General features: G+C 43.5%; 1 protein-coding gene across 2 annotated transcripts in view; it reads right to left on the reverse strand.

Annotated features, from left to right (window-relative positions):
- Positions 1-4,301: 4,301 nt before the first annotated feature.
- The window catches only part of SNX1 (sorting nexin 1), a 39,358-nt gene continuing 19,697 nt past the window's right edge, over positions 4,302-23,962 (reverse strand). For both annotated transcript variants that reach the window (XM_023558330.2, XM_003418349.4), the window contains exons 3-15: positions 23,820-23,947; positions 23,203-23,269; positions 19,860-19,903; positions 18,004-18,145; positions 13,058-13,136; positions 12,552-12,627; positions 10,609-10,722; positions 10,311-10,404; positions 9,068-9,273; positions 6,487-6,630; positions 5,885-5,965; positions 5,395-5,466; positions 4,302-4,737 (exon numbers count right to left, since the gene is read on the reverse strand). In XM_023558330.2, coding sequence (XP_023414098.2) covers positions 4,687-4,737; positions 5,395-5,466; positions 5,885-5,965; positions 6,487-6,630; positions 9,068-9,273; positions 10,311-10,404; positions 10,609-10,722; positions 12,552-12,627; positions 13,058-13,136; positions 18,004-18,145; positions 19,860-19,903; positions 23,203-23,269; positions 23,820-23,947 — 1,298 coding nt within the window. In that variant the 3' untranslated portion in view covers positions 4,302-4,686. The remainder of the gene's footprint in view (positions 4,738-5,394; positions 5,467-5,884; positions 5,966-6,486; positions 6,631-9,067; positions 9,274-10,310; positions 10,405-10,608; positions 10,723-12,551; positions 12,628-13,057; positions 13,137-18,003; positions 18,146-19,859; positions 19,904-23,202; positions 23,270-23,819; positions 23,948-23,962) is intronic.

A 23,962-nucleotide genomic window follows, 5' to 3' on the forward strand; every position in this document is an offset into this window, starting at 1 on the left:
CCGTGGTGAAAATGTCAATATTACCCAAGGTGATCTATGGATACGATGCAATCCTGATCCAGATTCCAACAACTTTCTTTAAGGAGATGGAAAAACTAATCACCAACTTTGTATGGAAAGGAAAGAACCCCCCGATAAGTAAAGCATTACTGAAACAGAAGAGCAAAGTAGGAGGCCTCACACTACCCAATCTCAGAATCTACTATACAGCCATGGTAGTCAAAACAGCCTGGTACTAGTACAACGACAGACACATAGACCAATGGAACAGAATTGAAAACCCAGAAGTAAACCCATCCACCTATGGATACCTGATCTTTGACAAAGGGTCAAAGTCCATTAAATGCGGGAAGGGACAGTCTCTACAACAAATGGTGCTGGAAAAGCTGGATATCCATTTGCAGAAAAATGAAACAGGGTCCATAACTCACACCACACACAAAAAGTAACTCAAAATGGATCAAAGACCTATACGTAAAACCTAAAACTACAAAGATTATAAAAAAAAATATAGGGACAACACTGGGGGTCCTAACTTATGGCATAAATAGGATATCAAGCATAACTAAAGATGCACAAATTCCAGAAGATAAACTAGATGACTGGGACCTCCTAACAATCAAATTCTTATGCTCATCAAAAGACTTTATCAAGAGAGTAAAAAGGGAACCCATGGACTGCGAAAAAATCTTTGGCAACAACGTATCTGATAAAGGTCTAATCTCTAAAATATATAGAAAACTTCAACAACGCAACAGAAAGACAAGCAACCCAATCACAAAACAGCCAAAGGATGTGAACAGACAATTCCCCAAAGAGGACATTCAGGCAGCCAACAAATACATGAAAAGATGCTTGTGATCATCAGTGATTAGAGAAATGCAAATCAAAACCACGATGAGATACCATCTCACCCCTGCAAGAGTGGCAAACCAAAAAAAAAAAAACCTGTTGCTGTCGAGTCGATTTCGACTCACAGCGACCCTATAGAACAGAGTAGAACTGCCCCATAGGGTTTCAAAGGAGTGCCTGGTGGATTCGAACTGCCGACCTCTTGGTTAGCAGCCATAGCTCTTAACCACTATGCTACCAGGGTTTCCTGCAAGAATGGCACTGATCGAAAAACAGAAAACAATAAATGGTGGCAAGGTTGTGGGGAAACTGGAACTCTCACACACTGCTGGTGAGAATGTAAAACGGTACAACCACTATGGAAAATGATACGGTGCTTCCCTTAAAAAGCTAGAAATAGAAATACCACATGACCCAGCAATCCCACTCCTATGAATATATCCTAGAGAAATAAGAACCGTACATGAGTAGACACATGCACACCCATGTTCACTGCACCATTATTCACAATAGCAAAAAGACAGATGAAAAACCACCTCAGTGTCCATGAACAGATGAATGGATAAACAAGCTACGGTACATACACATGATGGAATACTACATAACGATAAAGAACAATGATGAATTGGTGAAACATCTCACAACATGGATGAATTTGGAGGGCGTTATGCTGAGTGAAATATATCAATCACAAAAGGGCAAATATTGTATGAGACCATTATTATAAAAACTCAAAAGAATTACACAAAGAAATAATCTTTGAGGGTTACCAGGAGGGAACGGGGGGGGGGCGGGGAGGGGAACTGCTAATTAGATAGTGGACATGTGTTAACTTTGAAGGGGAAGACAACACACAATATAGGGGAAGTCAGCACAACTGGACTAAAGCAAAGGAAGCCACTGAGAGATGGGAAACCAGATGAATGGAAACGGGGACCCCGGGGTGGGGGAATTGCTGACACATTGCAGGGATTGCAACCAACGTCCCAAAGCAATTTGTATATAAATTTTTTGAATGGGAAACTAATATGTTCTGTAAACTTTCACCTAAAGCACAATAAAATGTTTTTTAAAAAATGATGTGGACATGTTAAAAAGACACAGTAGAAGTCTGGGACAGTTTTTGAGAATCAAAATAAATCAAAGCAATGGATTGTTAACTTTGAGTAAAATAAGAATCTGTGCATCCATAGTGATAAACAAGTGGGTTAAAAAGTAGGGAGAAGGGACACTTTTTATCTCTCTACAAATAATCTGTAGGAGAAAATAGTAAATTTACAGTGGTGAAATTTGGCAGACATCAACTTAATCAAGAGATCAAAAGTTAACATCACTGTTAATAGATCAACTGACCAAATATCATATACCAAATTAAGATGTACCCAAGACACATCGGTTCTGTGATATTCCTGCCAACAATGCAAAACCCTAATCGAATTACGTGAAAACGCTCAGACAAACCCAAATTGAGGAACCATCTACAAAATAACTAGCCTGTATTCTTCAAAAATGTCAAGGTGATGGAAGACAAAAGCAAGGTTGAGGAATTCTTTCAGATTAAAGATGACTAAAGAGACAACTAAATGTAAAACATGATCTTGTACCAAGAAAGATAAATAACTACCAAGGACATTATTGGGACAACTGAGAAAACTTAAATATAGACTGTGGATTAGGTAATAGTGTTACAGCAGTGCCTGATTTTCCCACTTTGCTAGCATGCTCCTTTTTGGACACAGGCAGTAAAGCTTCTCTGAACTGGAAAAGGTTTAGGGGATCTTGGGTTTTCCTATTTGGAGGCAGAGTTTGTGAAGATACAGAACTGTACTTATGGTGATAAGGTATAAGAGAATGTCCTGTGTTTAAAGAAATGCCTACTGAGGTTTTGGGGATAAAGGGGCACAATGTCTGCACATTACTCTGAAATGATTCAGAAAATATAATATGCAAATGAAGAGAAAACAAATGGTAAAAAATCAACACTTGGTAAATCTGGGTACAGGATACATGGGAGATCTTTGTGATATTCCTGCAACTTTTCTGTAAGTTTGAAATTATATTAAAATTACAAAATTTATAGAATTACAAAAATATCAAGAATCCAACAACAAGGGATGAGTCAGGATTATGGTACAGTCACTCTAAGGAAGCCTTACATTATATAGCCCTACAAATAAGGTTTGTGAAGGGAGATGGCACTGTAGAAAAAAGGCTTACAATATATACAATGTTGAACCATCAAAGCAGGGTACAGAATATTTTGTGCGTATCATTACAACTATGTCAAAACAACTACACAGGAGAGATTAGAAGGATTAGATCAAAGAGAATAATAGGATATTGGGGAGGTAGGGAAGAGACTGAGTGGCTTTTTCCAAAAAACTCAACCTGTTGAAAAAAATACTTGGCAGTACTGGCGCATCCCTGGCGTGGGGACGGTGTGCTAGATGTAAGGCCTGTTTCCTGCGTTCTCCTGCCTCAGGCTGCCCCTCCCCAAACCTTAACCACCCACCAAAGAGAACTGACAGAACAGGTCCTGGAGCCCCCTCGGGCAGGGGCATCTGCGCAGCGGTGGGTTCTGTTCCTGCTGAGCCTGGTGGTAGGGCTGGGAATGGGAAGACTCCCATGGAAGGCAGTCACCAGGTCTGACCCACTGAAGAGGCTCAAAGTCCATTCTCACCAGTGTAGCTCAAGCAGCTGTGGAACACAGCTGAGCAGCTGAGCAGGGAGCCCAGTGATGGCTGACCTGAAGGCAGGCTTCCCCTGGCCACATCAGCTCAGACACAGCTCGCATGCCCTTGGCTCGCGTGCCCTCGGCTCGCGTGCCCTCAGCTCACGTGCCCTTGGCTCACGTGCCCTCGGCAGGGGCTCTGGCTAGCATGCTTCCTTTTGGGCACCGACAGTAATGCTTCTTTGAACTGTGTGAGGTTTAGGGACTCTCGGATTACCCTATCTGTGGCAGAACGCCTGGCTCTTGTGTCCACGGGGATAATGCATTACGTCCTTATCAGTCCTTTACACCTTAGTATGAACAGGGCCACTGAGGACATGTTCGATGGGTAGCAAAAAGGTCCCGAACATATGACTCCGCTATCAGAGGCAAGACTCAGCGAGCCCCAGGCAGCGTTGGAAGTTAGCGTAGGAGTAAAAACAGAAGGTCTGCCTTCCTTGCAGAATAGCTTTTGTCCTTCTTGTTGTAAGAGACATCTTTATGACTCCTTCCCTACAGGACTAGGACTAAGGATTAAAACAAGTAAGAAACCCTCAGAACAGGCAGCTGGGGCAGGCAGAGAAAAAGAAACCCAGTTCCATAGGGAAGCAGCAGCACAAACTTGTCAACTCCTGCGGAGAGAAACTTACTATACCTGGGAAAGTTCTTGGCTAGGAGGATTTCAGACCTGCTTCCCAACTGCTCCCCAGCAAAAAGCACCACCATTTTGAGTCATGTGACCTGATTTGAAAATATTTTATTACATAATCTTTTCATGGCACCATCAGGAGTAACAGGAAATGTTATTCCCAGTTCCTAAACCACACCCTGAAAAATATACATTTGTATTTATATATTTATATCAATTCCCCACTCCTATTCCGTAATTCCACCACCTATTGTAGGTCTTGGCTTAAAGCAGGAAACTATTCTCTTAGATAAGAAAATATATATGGAAGCTAAATAAAATACGGTTAGAATGCTGGGACAGCTTGGCTGCAGGAGCAGACAGGAAGGGCAAGTCCGGGCCAGGCAGGACGCAGCACTGGGTCCGTCAAAAAGTGGAGGAAGACAGTGTATAAAATGGCAGCGTCAGGCAGGTGGGCTCTGCTGTCCTCAGTCCGTTAAGAGATGGCCTTTGCCTCAGGAAGGAAAGCTTCCCAGTACTTTGCCAGCTGCAAGGAAGCGGGACGGTAAGCAGGTGCCTCCATCTAGGGGCAGAGCTTGAGCCCTGGTGCTTCTCAAGCACCTCAGCCACTCAAATGAAGCTGAGGCAGAGCTGAGGAAATCACTGGCCTGAGAGTGGGCCCTGGGGCAGACTGGCCAGCCAGCTACACTGTCCTCTCCCTCTCCCAGGCTGAGGGGAAGCATCCCTTTCTGAGCACCAAGTCCAAGAGCAATCTCTGAAGACTGACTTGGTTCTGCCCCAGAAGTAGCCCTGTGGAGGCCACAGCTTGGGCCAGGTCAGTGAGCTCCTCACAATGGGGGCAACTGTTCCACACACTGATTGGAGCCTAGACCTCAAGAAGGTTAGGTGCTACCACAGGGTGGCCACTCAAAGGATGAGGGGTTACAGACAGGAGAGAGACAGGGTTTGCCCTCAAAAACTAACTCATCATAGGATGAGGGCAGCAGAGCTGGGTCTTCCCGCTTAGGAAAAGACCCTCTTGGATGCTCTGTCTTAGAGCAACAGGGCCTACTTTCAATTACTGATAGCAGCAGGACCTCGCCCCTCAGATGCAGAACCAGCCCACCCTATCACCAAAGCCCCAAGTAGGCAGCTGGCCTTTGGAGCAGGCAGCAGAGGACGAAGGTCACGCACACTTACATACCTGCTGCTGTGAATACAGGAGTGTCTCCAGGTACTTGATCACGTGGTTTTTGAAGTCCTTGGATTTCTCTTTCTACAGGAGATAGGATTCTACACTGACCTGTCGTTTATTGCCGACCAAGGCCAAACACAGCCTCAGAAAGCAGAGCTAGCAGGTGGAACAGCTTCCATCTCCAGCCAAATAGCCTCTGCCAAGGCAGGTGAGTGAGGGGTGAGGGATGGGAGGAGAAAGGATAAAGGACTGGAGGGCATACGGCAGCTGCAAGCTTTGTTTTATGTCTAACTGCTCTGGTCCAGCCATGAGCGTAGCAGCCATTCCCGCAGGCATGCATGCACACGCACACACGCACACACACACGGACTGTCTCGCCTGCTCATGATGACTGCCAAGTCACTGGCACCTCCATCTGTCTCCCTTCTCAGTATACTTGAACAAAACAAGGCTACTAAAACAGGCACTACACGCTGAGAAGTAGGATCCTCTATCTCACCTCAAACCGTATCACTTCTTTTCGAACCACTGTTGAAATCTTCTCAAAGTCCCTTTCATACTGAGTCACCCGAGACTCCCACTGGGAAGAAAGAGGGAAGAATGGCTCACTTAATATTATGGAATTGTTGTTTAGCCTTTACATTTGCTTAGCAACTCTACACAAGAGACCTTAATTGATCATTATGTCTGTCTGTTCCTCTGGGTGAGATAAGCTATCACAAGGGAATTCAGCACATAAACCACAGTCCAGCAGAAGGCCACCTGAGGGGCTGATGGGAACAGAGGTGCTGTGTGGAACTTAATTTCGTTCTCACCAGATGGGCACATATGAATCAGGTAGGGAGCTTTTCAAAGACCAGTGCCAGGACTCCACCTCCAGAGATTTGGATTTGGCAAGTCTGGGGTGGAGGGGGAAGAGTGGAGGGCCAGGCCTCAAAGCAGGCATGGAATGACCGTCAGGGGCTCCACAGGCAGTCACAGCCCTGCAGACGTGGTCACTCTCTTGCCTGCTGTAGGCTTCTGAGCACCTGGGTGGGAGGGGACCCAAGCTCATTCAGGAGCTGGCAGAATAGCCATGCTGGGCTGCCTGAGGAGACTCACCTCTGCGATCTCGTCCTTGGCCAGCTGCAGCTTGTCAGGCTTGTTGGCCCACAGCAGCCGGGCCTCAGCCTCCCGCTTCTTCTGCAGGGTGGCCTGAGCATCCTGCCAACGTTGCCATGTCTTCATGCGCTGGTCGAAGGCAGCCTGTGGGGGGCAGGGGTGGGGAGCACAACCAGCCCTTTAGGAGCTCCACTGGCTCTGCCCTGGAGGAGGCTTTCCCAGCAGCTGTGCCAAGGAAGGAATGAGCAAGGGCAGCTTCTGCAGCCATGTGGGAGTGCCCAGCTGGGAAGTTTAATGTCTAAAAACACAAGCTTGGGGAAAACTCCTCCCCAATCCTCCAGTGGGCCAGCGCCATGCTGCTTCATGCTACACCCAGGGCCAGATGGCTGGGAGCACAGAAGGTGGATTGATGCCAATGCCTGACACTAGGGCTTCTGAACTGTCTCCCTCAGTTCAGTCAGCCCACGAGTCTATACACTCTTCCTGAGTCCCTGCCATGTGCCAGGAGCTAAGAACACAGGGAGGAATGAAACATACATAGTCCCACTTTCACAGCACTTGCATTTAACAGAGGAGGCTGATATTATATTAACAACTACTAACACAGAATTACAAGTGTGCCGTACTGAGAAACCAGGGCTTAGCTTGGGAGGTGTCAGGGAAGACTAACCTGAGGAAGCCACTTTTAAACTGAGACTCGAACAGCATACAGGGTTAGACTGACAAATCTTTAGATAAACCTTAAAACTACCACTGAGACACCTTGCTTTCATCCCAACCATATGCTCAATTGCCCTAGGCTATCAAGGCCTCCAAGAACCTCCCTCAAAGTCTACTTGCTGGGTTTCCCTGTTTTCAGTGCCTTGACCACAATCAGTATTTCCAGGGAAGGGCAGCTGTTGGGTTAACTAACTGTCCCTCAACGCGGCCCCCCGCCCCGGCCCATTTTCTTTGTGTGCTGCAAGAGGCAGCCTGGACCAAAGATCTGTGCCTGGGGCCAGCTCCCAGCTCTGTTCCATTTGTTTCCCTTCCCTTCCCTGCAGAAGTCCTCAGTGTAGGCCTCTGACAAAACTTGAACCTTAGGGAGTGCGATGCCACTAAACTCACCGTCCCCAGCAGCACTGTCGCTGCTTTTCACCTGCCATTTCCTAACACTTTTATGTCAAAGGATTAGGTCAAGGGTGACCTTGTCTCCCAGTAAGACTTAATCCACTGGGCTAACAGTGGTCCAGCTCCAGGTTCAGTGAAGAGCAGGAAAGATCTGCTCATCTCTCCAATCCTACCACCAGCTCATGATCGTGAAGGGTCTCTGAGGAAAGGCCAGCTTACAGTTCTGTGCTGAGGCATGCTTCCCCAGCCCAACATACGGAGCTCTAGGCTAGGCTTCCCTCACCTCGCTACGACAGGCTCATCCTGACCCTGGGGTGTCATATCCAAGAGCTGTGCTCTCCAGAGAAGACCTAGAACAGTGCTCCTCTCTGAAAGCTTCCCCCAGAGAGGGCCCCTCCCTGGGGTGGCTCTGCAATCTAAGCAGTCAGACCAGTTCTAATTCCACAGTTGGTATTTGACAAACCTCTTATCACTCTTGAGTCAGCAGCAAAGGAAATAGCAAAGGGAGAGGACACCGTGCAGTCTCACAGGCTCTAGTTAGCAGCTCCACCTCAGAGGATACAGAGCTCTGGGAGCAGCAGCTCAGCTCCTGACACAACACAGGAGCTCGCCGGGGGGAATATGCTGGGTAGGGGCGGCCCTGCTCCAACTTAGGGGCTCATACATCCTGGTCCCACGCCGAATCAGGGGGCAGACTCAGACCCTTATACAGGGTAGATGCCAGGCTGCTTCTTGGCTCTTTCCTCTGTCCCAGAGAGGCCATGCGAGACCTAGTATCGCTGCCCAGTCAAGCTTCCGTGGCTCCTCTGAGAGGTCATGGGAAACCAGACTGCCCTATCGCCGGGAGGAAAAGTGAGGTGCTTGACCTGAGAGGGCAGGCTGCAATGTTGTTACCAGTGTGGTCAGCACAGCAGAAGAAGGGCTCTGGTGACAAAGGCCTCTCAGCCCTCTGGCCACACTCCTCCATGCAACGCCAAGCCCATTCCATGTAGTTACCTGACTGCTCACACTGGAGGGACAAGTGGAAGCCAGCAAGAGCACTTACCAGGGCAAGGCCGCCGATGACTTAGGGAGGCAAAGACCAAAGGACTGAGGAATCACTGCTCCTGGGGCCCAAGACAGCAGGTCTGTAATAAGCCTCGCTTGCAGAAAGGAGCACAGAGGACGCCATCTAGCTTCAGCAATAAGGGGGAGCCTACTTGGAAATTCAATTTTTTACTTGGAAATTCAAGAGTGGTTTTTTCTCCAAATGTATCTACGAAATTGGCTGTAGGCCTCAAAATGGCTCTATGACAACTACACACTAGCTAAGGTTAAATGTATTGCTTGGTTTATTCTTTTTCTCTCAAGAGTAGAAAAAGGTACACCTATTTACAAGCTGTAATGGGATGAAACTTTCTCGGAAGGGGGAGAGAAAAGGAAGATAATTAAATCCAGGGGAGGAGAGAGGGGAAAGGAAACAAAAGCTTACGCGGACTATGGCCAGGAGGCGGATGTAGTCACTCAGAAGCTCAGCCAGGAGGAAGAAGTCATTGTTGGCCTGTTCCTGGTGGAGCTGCTCAATTTTTTCTTCCACCTCGGCCAGCTGGGAGAGTGCCCGCGACAATGCCGTGTTGTCCTCGGAGCTCCCGAGCATGGCTAGACTCTTTGCAAACTGGGCTGTGTTCAGCGCTAGCTCTGGAAGGAGGGAAAGACAGCAGAGGCTCCTCTGATCTCACAAGGAAAGGGACGGGTCAGCTGGCACTGAACGTCACACCTTAGCAATGCTCCCCCCGCGTGGCTGGTAACTGTGGGCTCTGCAGCCAGTCACGTTCACCACAGTCACTTGTATTGACCACAGTTAGCTGTACTGATCATAGTCACCTGTACTCAGAAATTGAAGGGAATGCAGTCTGGTCACAAGGAGCAACATCGAGAGGTACCTGTGTTAAGTTTCACAAGGCTAGGCCTACCTGGAAGAAACCTCTCCAACATTCCCGGAGAACCGGGAGCCAGTTAGCACAAAAAGGCAAAAGGAATGACTCTTAAAATAAAGCTCACGTCTGCATTAGAGGGTGAACATGCACACCACATGGTCTTGCATGTTCTAGAAGGGGGTCAGCGAGCTTTATCTGTAAGGGGCCAGAGAGTAAACGTTTAGGTTTTGTGGGCTACATCCCCCTCCCCCCACCCCACACAATCCGTTAGCCCCTTACACCAGCCTCATGCTACTGGTCTGCTTGCTTCGAGTTCTGACTACTGGCGTATTTAAGGCAGAGAAGGAAAGCATTCAAACTTGGCAAACTTCGCTAGCTTTTAAGCTAATATCACTAAAGAAAGGTGAAGAAAGGTGAGGAGACATAAGGTTTCCCCACATTTACATGTTGCTGGTTTGACCATGGAGCTAAAGCATACGGGGTATCATTTTGGATATAAGCCACCAATTCAAAACATATCGACGTGTACCAGACACCCATGTACCAGATCATGCCGTATCTGGGATGGCTTCTCAGAACCCCTCCCAGCTAGAGCGTATCATGCCCACAGTGGCTGACATAGTTTCCTGCCAGGAAATGCAGAGCATATCTTTTTCATCAGAACACCAAGGACCAGGTGGGATGAGAATTTCAACTTGAATGGTGAGAGATTTGGGAACAGCATGCCCTCCTGTCTCCAGCTCACCAGAGACATGCATCCCTCTTCCCCAGCTCCAAGTGCAGTGCAGAGGTTGTTACCTTTCCTGTGGTTGACTAGAGTTTCTACAACGGCATGCAGTTTCCGTAAGCGCTGCTCCTCACACTCTACCTCCTGGAGCTTCTCCTCAAACCACTGCAACACACAAGCCCAGAGCTTTAGTGGAGGTGACTCCCCCAAGTATAGAGCTCAGTTCTTCCTTAGCAGTTAAAGAGAAAAAAAAAGGGACTATCTTAAAAAAAAAAAAGGTCTCTAGTCTCAGAAATTTCAGGATTCTTCAGGGCTTCTGACCCATAAGCCTGAGGGGTGGAGGGTTCTGAGAGGTACCACGGTACTCACAATGTCTGATTCATTCATCTTGATGGTCATTTTGCTGACTGCATCCGTGGCTTTGTTGAACATTTTGAGGAGACCAGCGCCACTCAATGTCTGGGTACCCACCGCACGTGGCAGCTACAAGACCAAGAAGGCGGGGATGGCAAGTTATCTGCTGCCCCTATTTTAGGTTCAGAAGAATTAGTATCCATCAGATGGCATGCCCAAAACTTGCCAAAAAATTATTTGAACTGTAGATTGTTTTCAGATTCAGAGGAATCCACAACTAGCACATACAGAAGGCAAAATTAAAAAAAAAACAAAACGATGCTAAACAGAATCAGCAAATTTTCCAGCTTTTGACATTACGTGCAGAAAGAAAGTAGACTGCTTTGTGGCCAGGTAACCTCACGCTGAAATTTTCTCCCCACTCAGGCAGGAGCTACATAAATGTCACACAACTTTTGTTGAAAGTCAAAACTTCCTTTGGGTTAGCATACTTTGCACACAGCTGGACATAATAGGTCTTGAGAGACTCTGAAGTTGTGTTTTAAGTTCCTTCTGATTTTCCTCAGTGAACAAAGGTTCACGGAGAGGAGCATTATTTATTCAGACCGAGGCGATTTTTAGGGATGACCTAGATATGCCACTCATCGGCTCAACAGCAGTGGGTTTGGTGTTTTTTTGATTAGATAAGCCAAGTCTGCCAAATATTTAGAAACAATTTGATTGGTTCAGTCTTCCCACTACTTTCCTAAGGCATACTGAAGACTCTAGGTAGTATATCATGCTAAAAAACTGGATTTTAGCGCCCAGGACTCTAGGGCAGTGGTTCTCAGTTGGAACCATTTTACCTCCCAGGGACATCTGATAATGTCTGTAGACACTGACGGGGTACTACCGGCATCTAGTACGTAAAGGTCATCCTGCGGCGCACAGGAAAAGTCCCCACAACAAAAAATTGTCTGGCCCAAGGTGTCAGTTGTGCCGCTGCAGAGGAACCCTGCTCTAGGGGGATGAGGTGGGAGGGAGAGAGGCAGGGAAAGGGAAGAATGGATTGAGGAATGCCCAGAGGATGGACTGAAAACTTTAAAGCTGACAGAGCATTTTTAATTTAAACATTTCATCTTGGAGAAAAAAAATCCCATATACTGAGTACCATTTTACTCATTAGAGAAATATAGAAATATCTCTATATGCAAATTATAGAAAAATGTACAAATAAGAACAAAATGACAGACCTACCCTGTCACTTACTTCCTTTTAGTTTTCTTTCCTGAGATAAAAGCCTTGTTTTATTTCATTTCTTTTGATTCTTAGTGACTTGCATGTTTCTATAGCTCTATCTATACGCTGTTTTATGTTTTGCTTTTTATAATTCTTTCACTATATGCTTGCAAGTACAATCATTTCTGTATACTTTTTGTTTATGGTAAGAATAAAGTATTTGTTGTATTGATATATTTTACTTAAATCCTCAATTGTTAGCGTTTGGGCGGTCTCCAGTTTTTCACAATCATGAATAGCCTACGCATAGCCTGTAAAAAAGACTGTCCACTTTAATAAACGCTTTTGCTACATGGCAGTTCTATGGTCTGTGGTAATTGGTTTTTAACCAGTGCCCCTCAGCTCCTGGCACAAAAATAGGCATTCAATTTGAGCCAAGCAGTAACCTATGAAAGACATGCCAAGGACTTGCTAAATGGATCACTGTGTTGATGCAGTAACACAAAACTAGGTTGCAGTTTGATCTCTACAACCAGTTTTTTTGTTTTTCTTTTTTGGCAAGGGGCTTCTTTCAATTCAAAGGCTGAAAGACACTTATTACACTTGAGGGCTCATGAAACTAGGATATAGTCTGTGCTAGGCTATGAACATGTTAAGTGCTCAAATATTTGTTGAATGAACTAGTTTCATTTCACTAGGAGCAAATAAAAATTAAGAAATTCAGTTAGTACAATACTAACCTCTTCTTTTTCCAAGAACTCCCTGACATCAGGGTCCTGTAACATGGTCGGATGATTCACAATCCTCTGAAGATACCTGAAAGGTGAACAGTTAGCGTCTGGTCAGTTAATCTGGCTCTGCGAGGTTTTGGACGTCACACAGTCCTGGTGGGAGCACTATGTTTTCATTACTTTAAAATGCCCTCAGATAAGGCATTGCTTGGAACCACATTCAAGTTCATGTTCTTCACATTTCCAAAAGGGGACAGAAAAATGACTGGTCAGAGGGAGATCACAGAGTCATTCATATGTGACTAAGGAGGAGAATATGATTGTCTGCTCACTCAAAACGAGGAAAGAAAAAAAAAGGTGACCTGTTCCTGAGGTGGGAGGTCAAGGACTCAGGAAGAGGCAGCAGAGCTGTATCTCCACTGACTCCAGTGAACAGCTCAAAATGAAGGCTTGGCTTCAGCGTCTCACTTGTTCTCCTGTTAGTCAGGGAAATGGCTGTCGCTTATGACACTTACCTTTCTAGAGCAGCCCTTCGTTTTTCAAGAAATTCTGCAGAAGAAGAATCTTCCTTCCCAACTTTCACTTTTGTCATTCCTGGAATGGAATTTAAAAAAACAAAAATCACCATAAATCATGAAAATGATAAATCTGCATTAAAAAAAAAAAAGGCAACAAGGGCAGCACTAGAAAGCACAACCTACCCTATCAAAAACTGCGTACAAGACTTGAATAGACACTTCACCAAAGAAGATATACAAATGTTCAACAAGCACGTGACAAAGTGCTCAACATCATCAGCCATTAAAAAAAAAAAAAACCTGTTGCCATCTAGTGGATTCCAACTCATTGCAACCCCACAGGACAGAGAAGAACTGCCCCATAGGGTTTCCAAGGAATGGCTGGTGGATTTGAACTGCCAACCTTTTGCTCAGCAACTGAGCTCTTAACCACTGCACCAGCAGGGTTCCTCATTAGCTATTAGGGAGATGCAAATCAAAACCACAATAAGATAACCACTTCACTACTACTAGGATATGAAGAAAAAAAAAATGGAAAATAACAAGTGTTGGCGAGGATGTGAAGAACTTAGAACTCTCATCCATTGCTGGTGGGAATACAAAATGGTACAGCCACCGTGAATTCCTCAAAAAGTTAAATATGGAACTACCATATGACTCAGCAATTCCACTCCTAGGTACATACACAAGGGAACTGAAAGCAAGAATGCAAACGGAAACTTGTATACCAATGTTCATTGCAGCACAATAGCCAAAAGGCGGAAACAATCTAAAGGTCCATCAACAGATGAATGGATAAAGAAAATATGGTATATACATACAATGGAAATTGTTGTGGTTAGGTGACGTTCAGTTGGTTCTGACTCATAGCAACCCTATGTACAAGAGAATGAAACACTGCCCAGTCCTGCGCCATTCTCACAATCATTGTTATTCTTAAGCCCATTGTTTCAACCACTGTGTCAATCCATCTTGCTGAGGGTCTTCCTCTTTTTCACTGACCCTCTACTTTACCAAGCATGATATCCTTCTCCAGGAACTGATCCCTCCTAATCACATGTCCAAAGTATGTGAGATGTAGTCTCACCATCCTTGTTTCTAAGGAGCATTCTGGTTGTACTTTTTCCAGGACAGATTTTTTCATTCTTTTGGCAGTCCATGGTATATCCAATATTCTTCACCAACACCACAATCCAAAGGTGTTAATTCTTCTTTGGCCTTCCTTATTCATCATCCGGCTTTCACACGCTTATGAGGCAACTGAAGACACCATGGCTTGGGTCAGGAGCACCTTGGTCTTCAAGGTGACCCCTTTGCTTTTCAACACTTTAAAGAGGTCTTTTGCATCAGATTTGCCCAATGCAATGAGTCTTTTGATTTCTTGACTGTTGCTACCATGTTTATTGTGGATTCAAGCAAAATGAAATCCTTCACAGCTTCAATCTTTTCTTGTTCATCATGATGTTGCTTATTGGTCCAGTTGTGAGGATTTTTGTTTTATGTTGAGGTGTAATCCATACTGAAGGCTATAATCTTTGATCTTCATCAGTAAGTGTTTCAAATTCTCTTCCCTTCCAGCGAGCAAGGTTGTGTCATCTGCATAATGCAGATTGTTAATGAGTCTTCCTCCAATCCTGATGCCCTGTTCTTCATTTAGCCTAGCTTCTCGGGTTATTTGCTAAGCATACAGATTGAATAGGTATGGTGAAAGGATATGGCCCTGATTCATACCTTTCTTGATTTTAAAACACGCAGTATCCCCTTGTTCTGTTTGAATGACTGCCTTTCGATCTATGTACAGGTTCCTCATGAGCACAATTAAATGTTCCAGAATTCCCATTCTTTGCTATGTTATCCATAATTTGTTATGACCCACACAGTTGAATGCCTTTGCATAGTCAATAAAACACAGGTAAACATCTTTCTGGCATTCTCTGCTTTCAGCAGGATCCATCCGACATCAGCAATGAGATCCCTGGTTCCATGACCTCTTCTGAATCCAGCTTGAATTTCTGACAGTTCCCTGTTGATATATTGCTACAGCCACTTTTGAATGATCTTCAGCAAAATTTTACTTGCATGTGATATTAATGATATTGTTTGACTATTTCTGTATTCGGGTGGATCATCTTTCTCGGGAATAGGCATAAATATGGATCTCTTCCAGTCTGTTGGTCAGGTAGCTGTCTTCCAAATTTCTTGGCATAGACAAGCGAGCACTTCCAGTGCTGCATCTGTTTGTTGAAACATTTCAGTTGGTGTTCTCTCAATTCCTGGAGCCTTGTTTTTCACTAATGCCTTCAATGCAGCTTGGACTTCTTCCTTCAGTACCATCGGTTCCTGATCATATGCTACCTCTTGAAATAGTTGAATGTCGACCAATTCTTTTTGATATAATGGCTCTGTGTATTCCTTTCATCTTCTTTTGATGATTCTCGTGTCATTTAATATTTTCCCCGTAGAATCCTTCAATATTGCAACTCGAGGCTTGAATTTTTTCTTCAGTTCTTTCAGCTTGAGAAATGCTGAGCATGTTCTCTCCTTTTGGTTTTCTATCTCCAGGTCTTTGCACATGTCATGATAATACTTCACTTTGTCTTCTTGAGCGTCCCTTTCAAATATTCTGTTCAGCTCTTTGACTTCATCATTTCTTCCTTTCGCTTTAGCTACTTGATGTTCAAGAGCAAGTTTCAGAGTCTTTTCTGACATGCATTTTGGTCTTTTCTGTTTTTTTTCTGTCTTTTTAGTGACCTCTTGCTTTCTTCATGTATGATGTCCTTGACATCATTCCACAACTCGTCTGGTCTTCGGTCACTAGTGTTCAATGCATCAAATCTATTCTTAAGACAGTCTCTAAATTTAGGTGGGCTATACTCAAGGTTGTATTTTGGCTCTCGTGGACTTGTTCTAATTTTCTTCGGTTTCAACTTGAACGTGCATACAAGCAACTGATGGTCTGTTCCGCAGCTGGCCCCTGGCCTTGTTCTGACTGATGATATTGAGCTTTTCCATTGTCTCTTTCCACAGATGTAGTTGATTTGATTCCTGTGTATTCCATCTGGGGAGGTCTATGTGTACAGTCACTGTTTATGTTGGTGAAAAAGGGTACTTGTAATGCAGAAGTCATTGGTCTTGGAAAATTATATCATGCAATCTGGCATCATTTCTATCACCAAGGCCGTATTTTCCAACTACTTATCCTTCTTCCTTGTTTCCAACTTTCGCATTCCAATCACCAGTAATTATCAATGCATCCCGATTGTATGTTCAACCAATTTCAGACTGCAGAAATGGGTAAAAATCTTCAATTTCTTCATCTTTGGCCTTAGTGGTTGGTGCATAAATTGGAATAATAGTCATATTAACTGGTCTTCCTTGTAGGTGTATGGCTATTATCCTATCACTGACAGCACTGTACTTCAGGATCCAGAAATGTTCTTTTTGATGATGAATGCAACACCATTCCTCTTCAATTTGTCATTCCTGGCATAGTAGACCACATGGCTATCTGATTCAAAATGGCCAATACCAGTCCATTTTAGCTCACCAATGCCTAGGATATTGATGCTTATGCATTCCATTTTATTTTTGATGATTTCTAGTTTTCCTAGTTCCATACTTCATACATTCCACATTCCAATTATTAATGGATGTATGCAGTTGTTTCTTCTCATTTTGAGTCATGCCACATCAACAAATGAAGGTCCCGAAAGCTTGACTCCATCCACATCATTAAGGCTGACCCTACTTTGAGGAGGCAGCTCTTCCCCAGTCGTATTTTGAGTGCCTTCCAACCTGAGAGGCTCATCTTCTGGCACTATATCAGACAATGTTCCACTGCTATTCATAAGGTTTACACTGGCTAATTCTTTTTAGAATTAGACCACTGGGTCCTTCTTCCTAGTCTATCTTAGTCTGGAAACTCAGCTGAAACCTATTTGCCATGAATACCGGTGGCATACCTTCCAGCATCACAGCAACACACAAGCTTCCACAGTATGACAAACTGACAGACAATAGAAATTATTCTGCCATAAAGAGAAATAAAGTCCTGATATATGCTATAACGTGGATGAACCTTGAAAATACTATGCTGAGTGAAATAAATCAGTCATAAAAAGACAAATATTGCATAACCCCACTTATTTAAAATATCTAGAATAGGCAAATAAACCAAAGTTTATCAGTGGTCACCAGGGGCAGGAAGGAGTAGGTAAAGGAGAGTCATTGTTCAGGGGACGCTAGGTTTCTGTTAATGGGGATGGAATACTTTGGAAACAGTGATAGTGGTGATGGTTGCACTACATGATGAATGTAATCAATGTCACTGAATTGTACACGTAAAAAAAAAAATGTTGACTTGGCAGATGTTTTGTTGTGTACATATTTGCAACAATTAAAAAAAAAACTGACAAAGCTAAACAGAATGTAAGGCCACTTCTACGTCATGAGCAAGCATGAACAAAAGGTTTTTTACATGAGAGTCATTCGTTAACTAGTTTATGTGCTGAAGGTTCTGAACTTTGGAATTTGCATGAGATACATCTGTGCTGTGGGACTCTGAGCAGAAGTGAACAAGACATCAACTGATGGAGATAGAAAGGTCTCCCATTCATCCCATACAATTCAGTACATTTCAGTCTGAAGGGAACAGCAGTCATTTAAGACTCCTGGATACCAATTAAAAAGAACAAACTAACAAAACACTCTGGAGGCTGAAACCAGAGCCCCTGACTGCATCTGTGGAAACAGAACATGTCAAAATATACTATTTCTCTAGACCTCAAGTCATGTATAGGAAAACACTGGATATATCTTTTTTTCTCCTAACCACAAGATTTTACAGTTAATAGAAATAGTCTCATCACTAAGCAGTAATTATATTAAAGGAAGAAAGAAGGTAAAAGAAAAAATCCAAGTGGAATTAAAGACCACAGTCTTACCTATTAGGCTCTTCTCAGGCGGAGGAGGAACAATGAAGCCATTCTGAGAGTGTTTCTCTGAGAGCTTCTCATAAAGACCCAGAAAGTCACTAAATCTTCTTTTCACTGCAAACTGTTTACTTCTGAACATTGGTAAGCTCGTCTTGGGGACAGAAAAAACACAAGGCAAATTCATTCCAAATTGGGATGAATCAGTATCTTGAAAGCCATCAGGCTGACATCACAGGAATACATCTCCCAGATTCCTGCCCTTTAGCTACTTGGCAAATAACTCTCTCCAAGGCAGAGTTCTTAAACTTTTTTGAGCTATAGTCCCCCTTGGCAGCCTGGGGAAGCCTAGGGAGCCCTTCTCAGAATGATTTTAAATGCATAAAATAAAGACAGGATTACAAAGGAAACCGATTAAATTCAAATATAATTTCATCCTCAGATTAAGAACTCCTGCTCTAAGGAAACACGTCGAATTCTAGCTTAATGCGAGAACTTTATGGTCACCGAAAACCCATTCATCCTGTACTGACTTATTAAGGGTATAAGCTGCTGGAATTAGAGCAGCCAAACTAGAGAAAAGACAGTGTAAACAGTGCTTCTAAGGGGAAAGGAGATGAAATGTCACAGCTGTAGACACTTTAACCTCTAGTGTCAGAGGAGCTGGAACTCAAAGGAGGCATACCAGCAAGCAGTAGACAGACAATACAAAGGAGACTTCTAGTAAAAAAGGCTAGGCCTAAATCATAATGAGATCATTTTATACTCACCAGATAGGCAAAATTTAAGGAACTTAGCCTCACCAAGTGTTGGCAAAGAAGTCAATCAATGGAAACTTTTACATACTCTCAATGGATGCATAAACTGGTACAAAGACTTTGGAAAATGGTTTTCATTTCTTATGAATTTCAACATCTGCACTACCTATGACCCAAGAAGGACTCCTGGTTACACACCCTAGAGAAACTCTTCCATGTGGGCACTAGCAGACATGTGCGAGAATGTTCCTGGTTCATAATTGCAAAGACTGGAAACAAGCCAAATGTTCAGAACAGGAAAATTAATAAGTACATTATGGTATATTCATACAATGGACTAACCACAACTGCTCACAACACAGGTGGGTCTGAGAAACAACGCTAAGTGAAGAAGGCACATTTTTTTCAGCATAGCATTTTTATGAAACTCAAAAACAAAGCAAAATAAATATGCTGCTTAGAGATACCTATGTGAAGACCTTTAATAAAGGCAATGGGAGAGAACTCAGGAGAGTGGCTGCATCTAAGTAAGAGGCAGAGGATGTGATGGGGAGAAGCATACAGGTAGATTCAATGGTGCTGACCTTAAGGCTGGTGGTAAGTTCAGGGCTCCATTTCATTATGCTTTGTATCTTACATATGATGTTTTCTAAATTTTGTATGCATTCGTATTATATAAATGAGGAAGACCAGCCTGGAGAGGCAAAGGTTAGGGGAAATATTAAAAGATGCTCCATAGATGAAACCTCAGAAGAACTGAGAATTTTTAAACAGGTGATCACTCTTAGTTTGGAGCAATCTACCAAACTAGCTCTAAGCCATAGTTCTTAAGTGGGACGGGGCTATATCAGAGACACTGCACGTCGTAATAACACTTACTAAGTTGCGCACAGAAGTGTTAGCTATTTGGAAGAAAACCGGAAAGGCTTAGTCTAGAGTATCTGGATGAGATCATGAAAGGGATGGAGGCTGGTCCATCCTGAGTGAACGTGAAGGAAGATGTTGGCAAAGAAACTAAAGAGAGACCCAGAGTTAATCTGAAGGATGACCTTCTTGGTGTGAGTACCCAAGCCTTTTAAGGTGGTCATCAACAGGGTCACCTGGACTCACCTGTGTTGTAACTTTGTAGGCTACGTAGGCATTCATACCATCCCCTGTGGGAGAAGAAAGCAGGAGAGGATTATTGTGTAGACCAAAGGAGTGTTAATCTAGCTAACATTTAACCAGGAATCACGCACCATAGGAGTCCTGTACAAGAAGGGATACTTGTTTCATCTCTGAGTTTTACATGCCATCTGAGAATCCAGTTCCTACTTGCCTCTGTGGTACATATCATGCCCCCACGGATGCTGGCTGGGCCCCAATTTCAAGTTGGACAAGAAAGTCAGTCCCCTGTTCCAAAGCCAGGCTCCATTTATACCCTCCACAAAGCAGCGCTGGACACTGACAATCCATCAGTTGTTACCACGCCAGTATTTGGGCTGATTACACACATCTGTCCAAAACCAAACAATTCTCTTGCTGTATAAAGCAGAGGAGGGGAAGGAAGCAACTGATGTCAAAGGAAACAAGTAGTTCCACCCTAGGCGGACTCTGGGCTCAGTTTGCTCTTTTAGAAACATCATCACAGTCTCTTGCATTGGTGCTGGGAGACACTGACTTCTCTGACCTAGCATGCTTACCCAGAGGAAAGGGCCTGGCAGGGGGCGCTTTTGCTGCCTAATGCCACACATTCTCCCTTTCCTGAGGAATTGTTTTTCTGGAAAAGCCTTTACCTGTTAAATAATTTGGGATTCATACAACTGTTTTTCTCTGTGGGAGTCTCCTGACCTAGACCACTTGGGGAGGAAGGTTAAGGTACCAATGATTGAACACTGAGAAGGCATATCTGGGGATCTAGACCCCCACAGCTCCAGTGCTAGGCTATGTGCTTCACGGGGGTTTGGTTCCCTTACTCCCTACCCTGAGTCCTCCCCACACCAAACACAAAAACCTCGTCAACAATTACTAGCTGCTTAAGCTTAAGCTCGAACTAGACCTGGGGAAAAGGGTAAGGAAAGCTGCAATACTGGGTCAAGAGGGTCAAATATTACAGCTGGTTTCAATGAAATGACTGGAAATAACTGCTTTTACAAAGTACTCAGAGAAGCTGGAGGTTATACCGAACAGGGGGCTTGCCTTCTCTACCTCCCCAGCCCCTACCAAAAAGCTCTGTATAAAACAGCTAAGTTTTAGAAACTACACTGACTACCCCCTTTAGTTTTCTTCTAAACCACTTACGCTACATTGCCAAATATTACTAAGGATGCTTACCACTGATGACAGGAAAAAAAATGTGAATTTATAGAAAAAGTATTCAAAATTTCATTCACAGTACAATCCAAAAACCAAACCCAGTGCCGTCGAGTCGATTCCGACTCATAGTGACCCTATAGGACAGAGTAGAACTGCCCCATAGAGTTTCCAAGGAGCGCCTGGCGGATTTGAACTGCCGACCCTTTGGTTAGCAGCCGTAGCACTTAACCACTACACCACCAGGGTTTCCAATAGTCATATTCCAATGTCCAAAAGGTCAATTCTTGGCAAATGATTTTTAAATATATATTTACTGCAATTTAAAAAAAAAGGGAAAGAAGAAATAAGGTCAATCCCATAATGTAGTGCCTGCAATTTTGGGAAAGTCCAAGTGCAAACAACTTAATATGCAAATCAGGATCTTCAGGCACTGACTGTCTGCCAGCTGCTTTACTGGAAGGGTGTGTGAAAATGAACATACTTATATGTGCGCACAGAGCACACCAGATCTGAAAATGTGTTAATATAGCAGTCTTAAAGTTTACATAATTTCCCAAATTCAGAGAGTAAAAGATGGCATATTCAAATTACCAAGACTCCAAAAAGAATATCCTGAAAGAAATAGTTGAACCTATCTGATGTGTGTGGGAAAGAGAAGCACATGTTGAATAAACAGCCCACAAAAACAGAAGGTGTTCCTATAAAGATCAGGCCTTGATTATGAAAAGGCTTTAAGGAACTGGTTTCCTGGTATCTACATGACTAGAAATCTAGACTATGGTGAAAGGGGATGAAAGCGTATCACCTAAGAATGAATTCTGTTTAAATAAATCTGATTCATGGGATGTTTTAATCATCATCTCTCCTGGTTCGAACATTATGACTTGTTAAATGCTAAAGCAATCAGAATTAGTTATTTATAACCAGTCTTATTCCACCAAGGATTTCAAGCAGCTAATAGCTAGCTGAAAATCAGCATCAGAGAGGCAAGTGAAAATCGTAGACACAAACCCAAAGTTCTGGTCCAGGCTCTACCATGAACCTCGTTGTGCTGAACAGGAAAGCTACTTCATTGTTTGGTCCTCAGTTTCCCCAACTGTTAGATGAGGGAACTGTGTAAGATGCTTATAAATAGCTAGTGCAAGAGTCTAGGAAAAGTAAAAATCCAACAGCTTAATGAAAAACTATTTTGGCATAAAGTCTAATTTGACTTCATAAATTCCTGTTCTGAGTTCAGAACAGAGAGGGGGTTGGGAATTACAATGTTTCCTCTTAACTGTACAAACACCACCTCTCTTTAGGAGGACAAAGCTCTGCACAGCCTCCTCTGTAAGGATCAATACCCGGAACAAGGAAAGTTGAGGCCTACTGTTTCCTGCTTACTAATAACCCTCATATGCTTGGGACAGGGGAAGGCTATCCTGAAAATCCAAGGTCTAGCCAAAGTTAAGTATTGTTCTTTTCTGAAGATGTAGTTTCAATTTGACCAAAATTCCACCTAGGCTCTTTGGTTTCTTATCTATGAAGAGAGACGTAGACTTTCTCACCTCATCAACGTATCGAGAGTACATGATAAATGACACATAACAAGAGCTTCAAACTTCTGAGAGAAAAACAAGTTCAGCATCCCAAAATTTTAGAACATGTGTTTTTAAGGTGCTTAAATGGAATTTATGATCTCAAAAGGGGATAAAATGCTCTCACCAACTCTATGGGAGAAGGCAACATTTAGGTTTTTGAAAAGGGACTCTTGTAGTGCTTGATGTCTTTGATTTTTCTTCTTGAAGCCAAAAAACCAAACCTAGTGCTGTCGATTCTGACTCATAGCGCCCCTATAGGACAGAGTAGAACTGCCCCATAAAGTTTCCAAGAAGCGCCTGGGGGATTCGAACTGCGGACCCTTTGGTTAGCAGCTGTAGCTCTTAACCACTACGCCACCTAGGTTTCCTCTTAAAGCCAACAAGAGCCTAAATGAAGTACTGGGTAACTGCTGTTTCTGGCCTTAGAAGCACAGGAAGAGGTATAATTTACAGGAATGGTAATGAAATACTTCATTCACATTGGCTAGCTCAGCTATGGAGCTAACCATCCACAAAGCAGCTTACTACGCTTTTCACAGCTAGAACCTGACATCACAAGGAATCCCAAGAACACTTACCTATCTTCTCAGGGTCAGTTATACCGACTGTCAAATCAAACTGGTCCTCGTGCTCTTCTTCCTCTAGCTTTTTAAAGAGAAGACAGATCATGACAGTTGATACCAAAAAAAGGCTCTTAATTTTACCCTGTTCTAACTTTTCATCAATATAAGATCAAGATGTATCTTTCTGTGCATCAGTGTTCAGCTCTGTCCCTTCCCAACAATCCTCATAAACCAGCTCCCGTGATTTTAAGTTGGGAGCCAGTTCAAAGGTCTTGGATAAACTTATTTCCTTAAAACTTTATTTTGACCAGAATGAGTAATTATTGCATTCTGGAAGACCTGTCTCTTTCTGCCTAAGGAGGAAATGAGGAAAAAATATACTCCTGAATATGGGAGCTTCTAGACACTAGATATCGTTAGTGATTTTTGAAAGCCTTTGTGCTATTCTCTGGGCAAGAGACACCCTGCCCAAGAAAGAGTCCTTTATTGGATTCTGGCTGTCCACTAACCATAAATGTCTTCTTCAAGCATCGTAAATATTTTCTCAGGGTTCATGTAGAACTGAACTTCAGAATGGTAGCATAGAGTCCTAAAAATCTAAGCGAAGCAAGACCAATAACATATATTCTTACCTCCTCATAGATTGGCTGGGTCTTAGAAGAATGTGTGGCTTCCTGTGGTGGAAGAGAAATGAGCGTTTTGGCTGGTACCTTCTTCTGATTATTTTGAGTGCTGTCCAGGGATAGCTCCACTGTGGCATCTAAAATGAGTTGAT

This window comes from Loxodonta africana, chromosome 13, assembly GCF_030014295.1.
Source record: "Loxodonta africana isolate mLoxAfr1 chromosome 13, mLoxAfr1.hap2, whole genome shotgun sequence".
Taxonomy (NCBI): domain Eukaryota; kingdom Metazoa; phylum Chordata; class Mammalia; order Proboscidea; family Elephantidae; genus Loxodonta; species Loxodonta africana.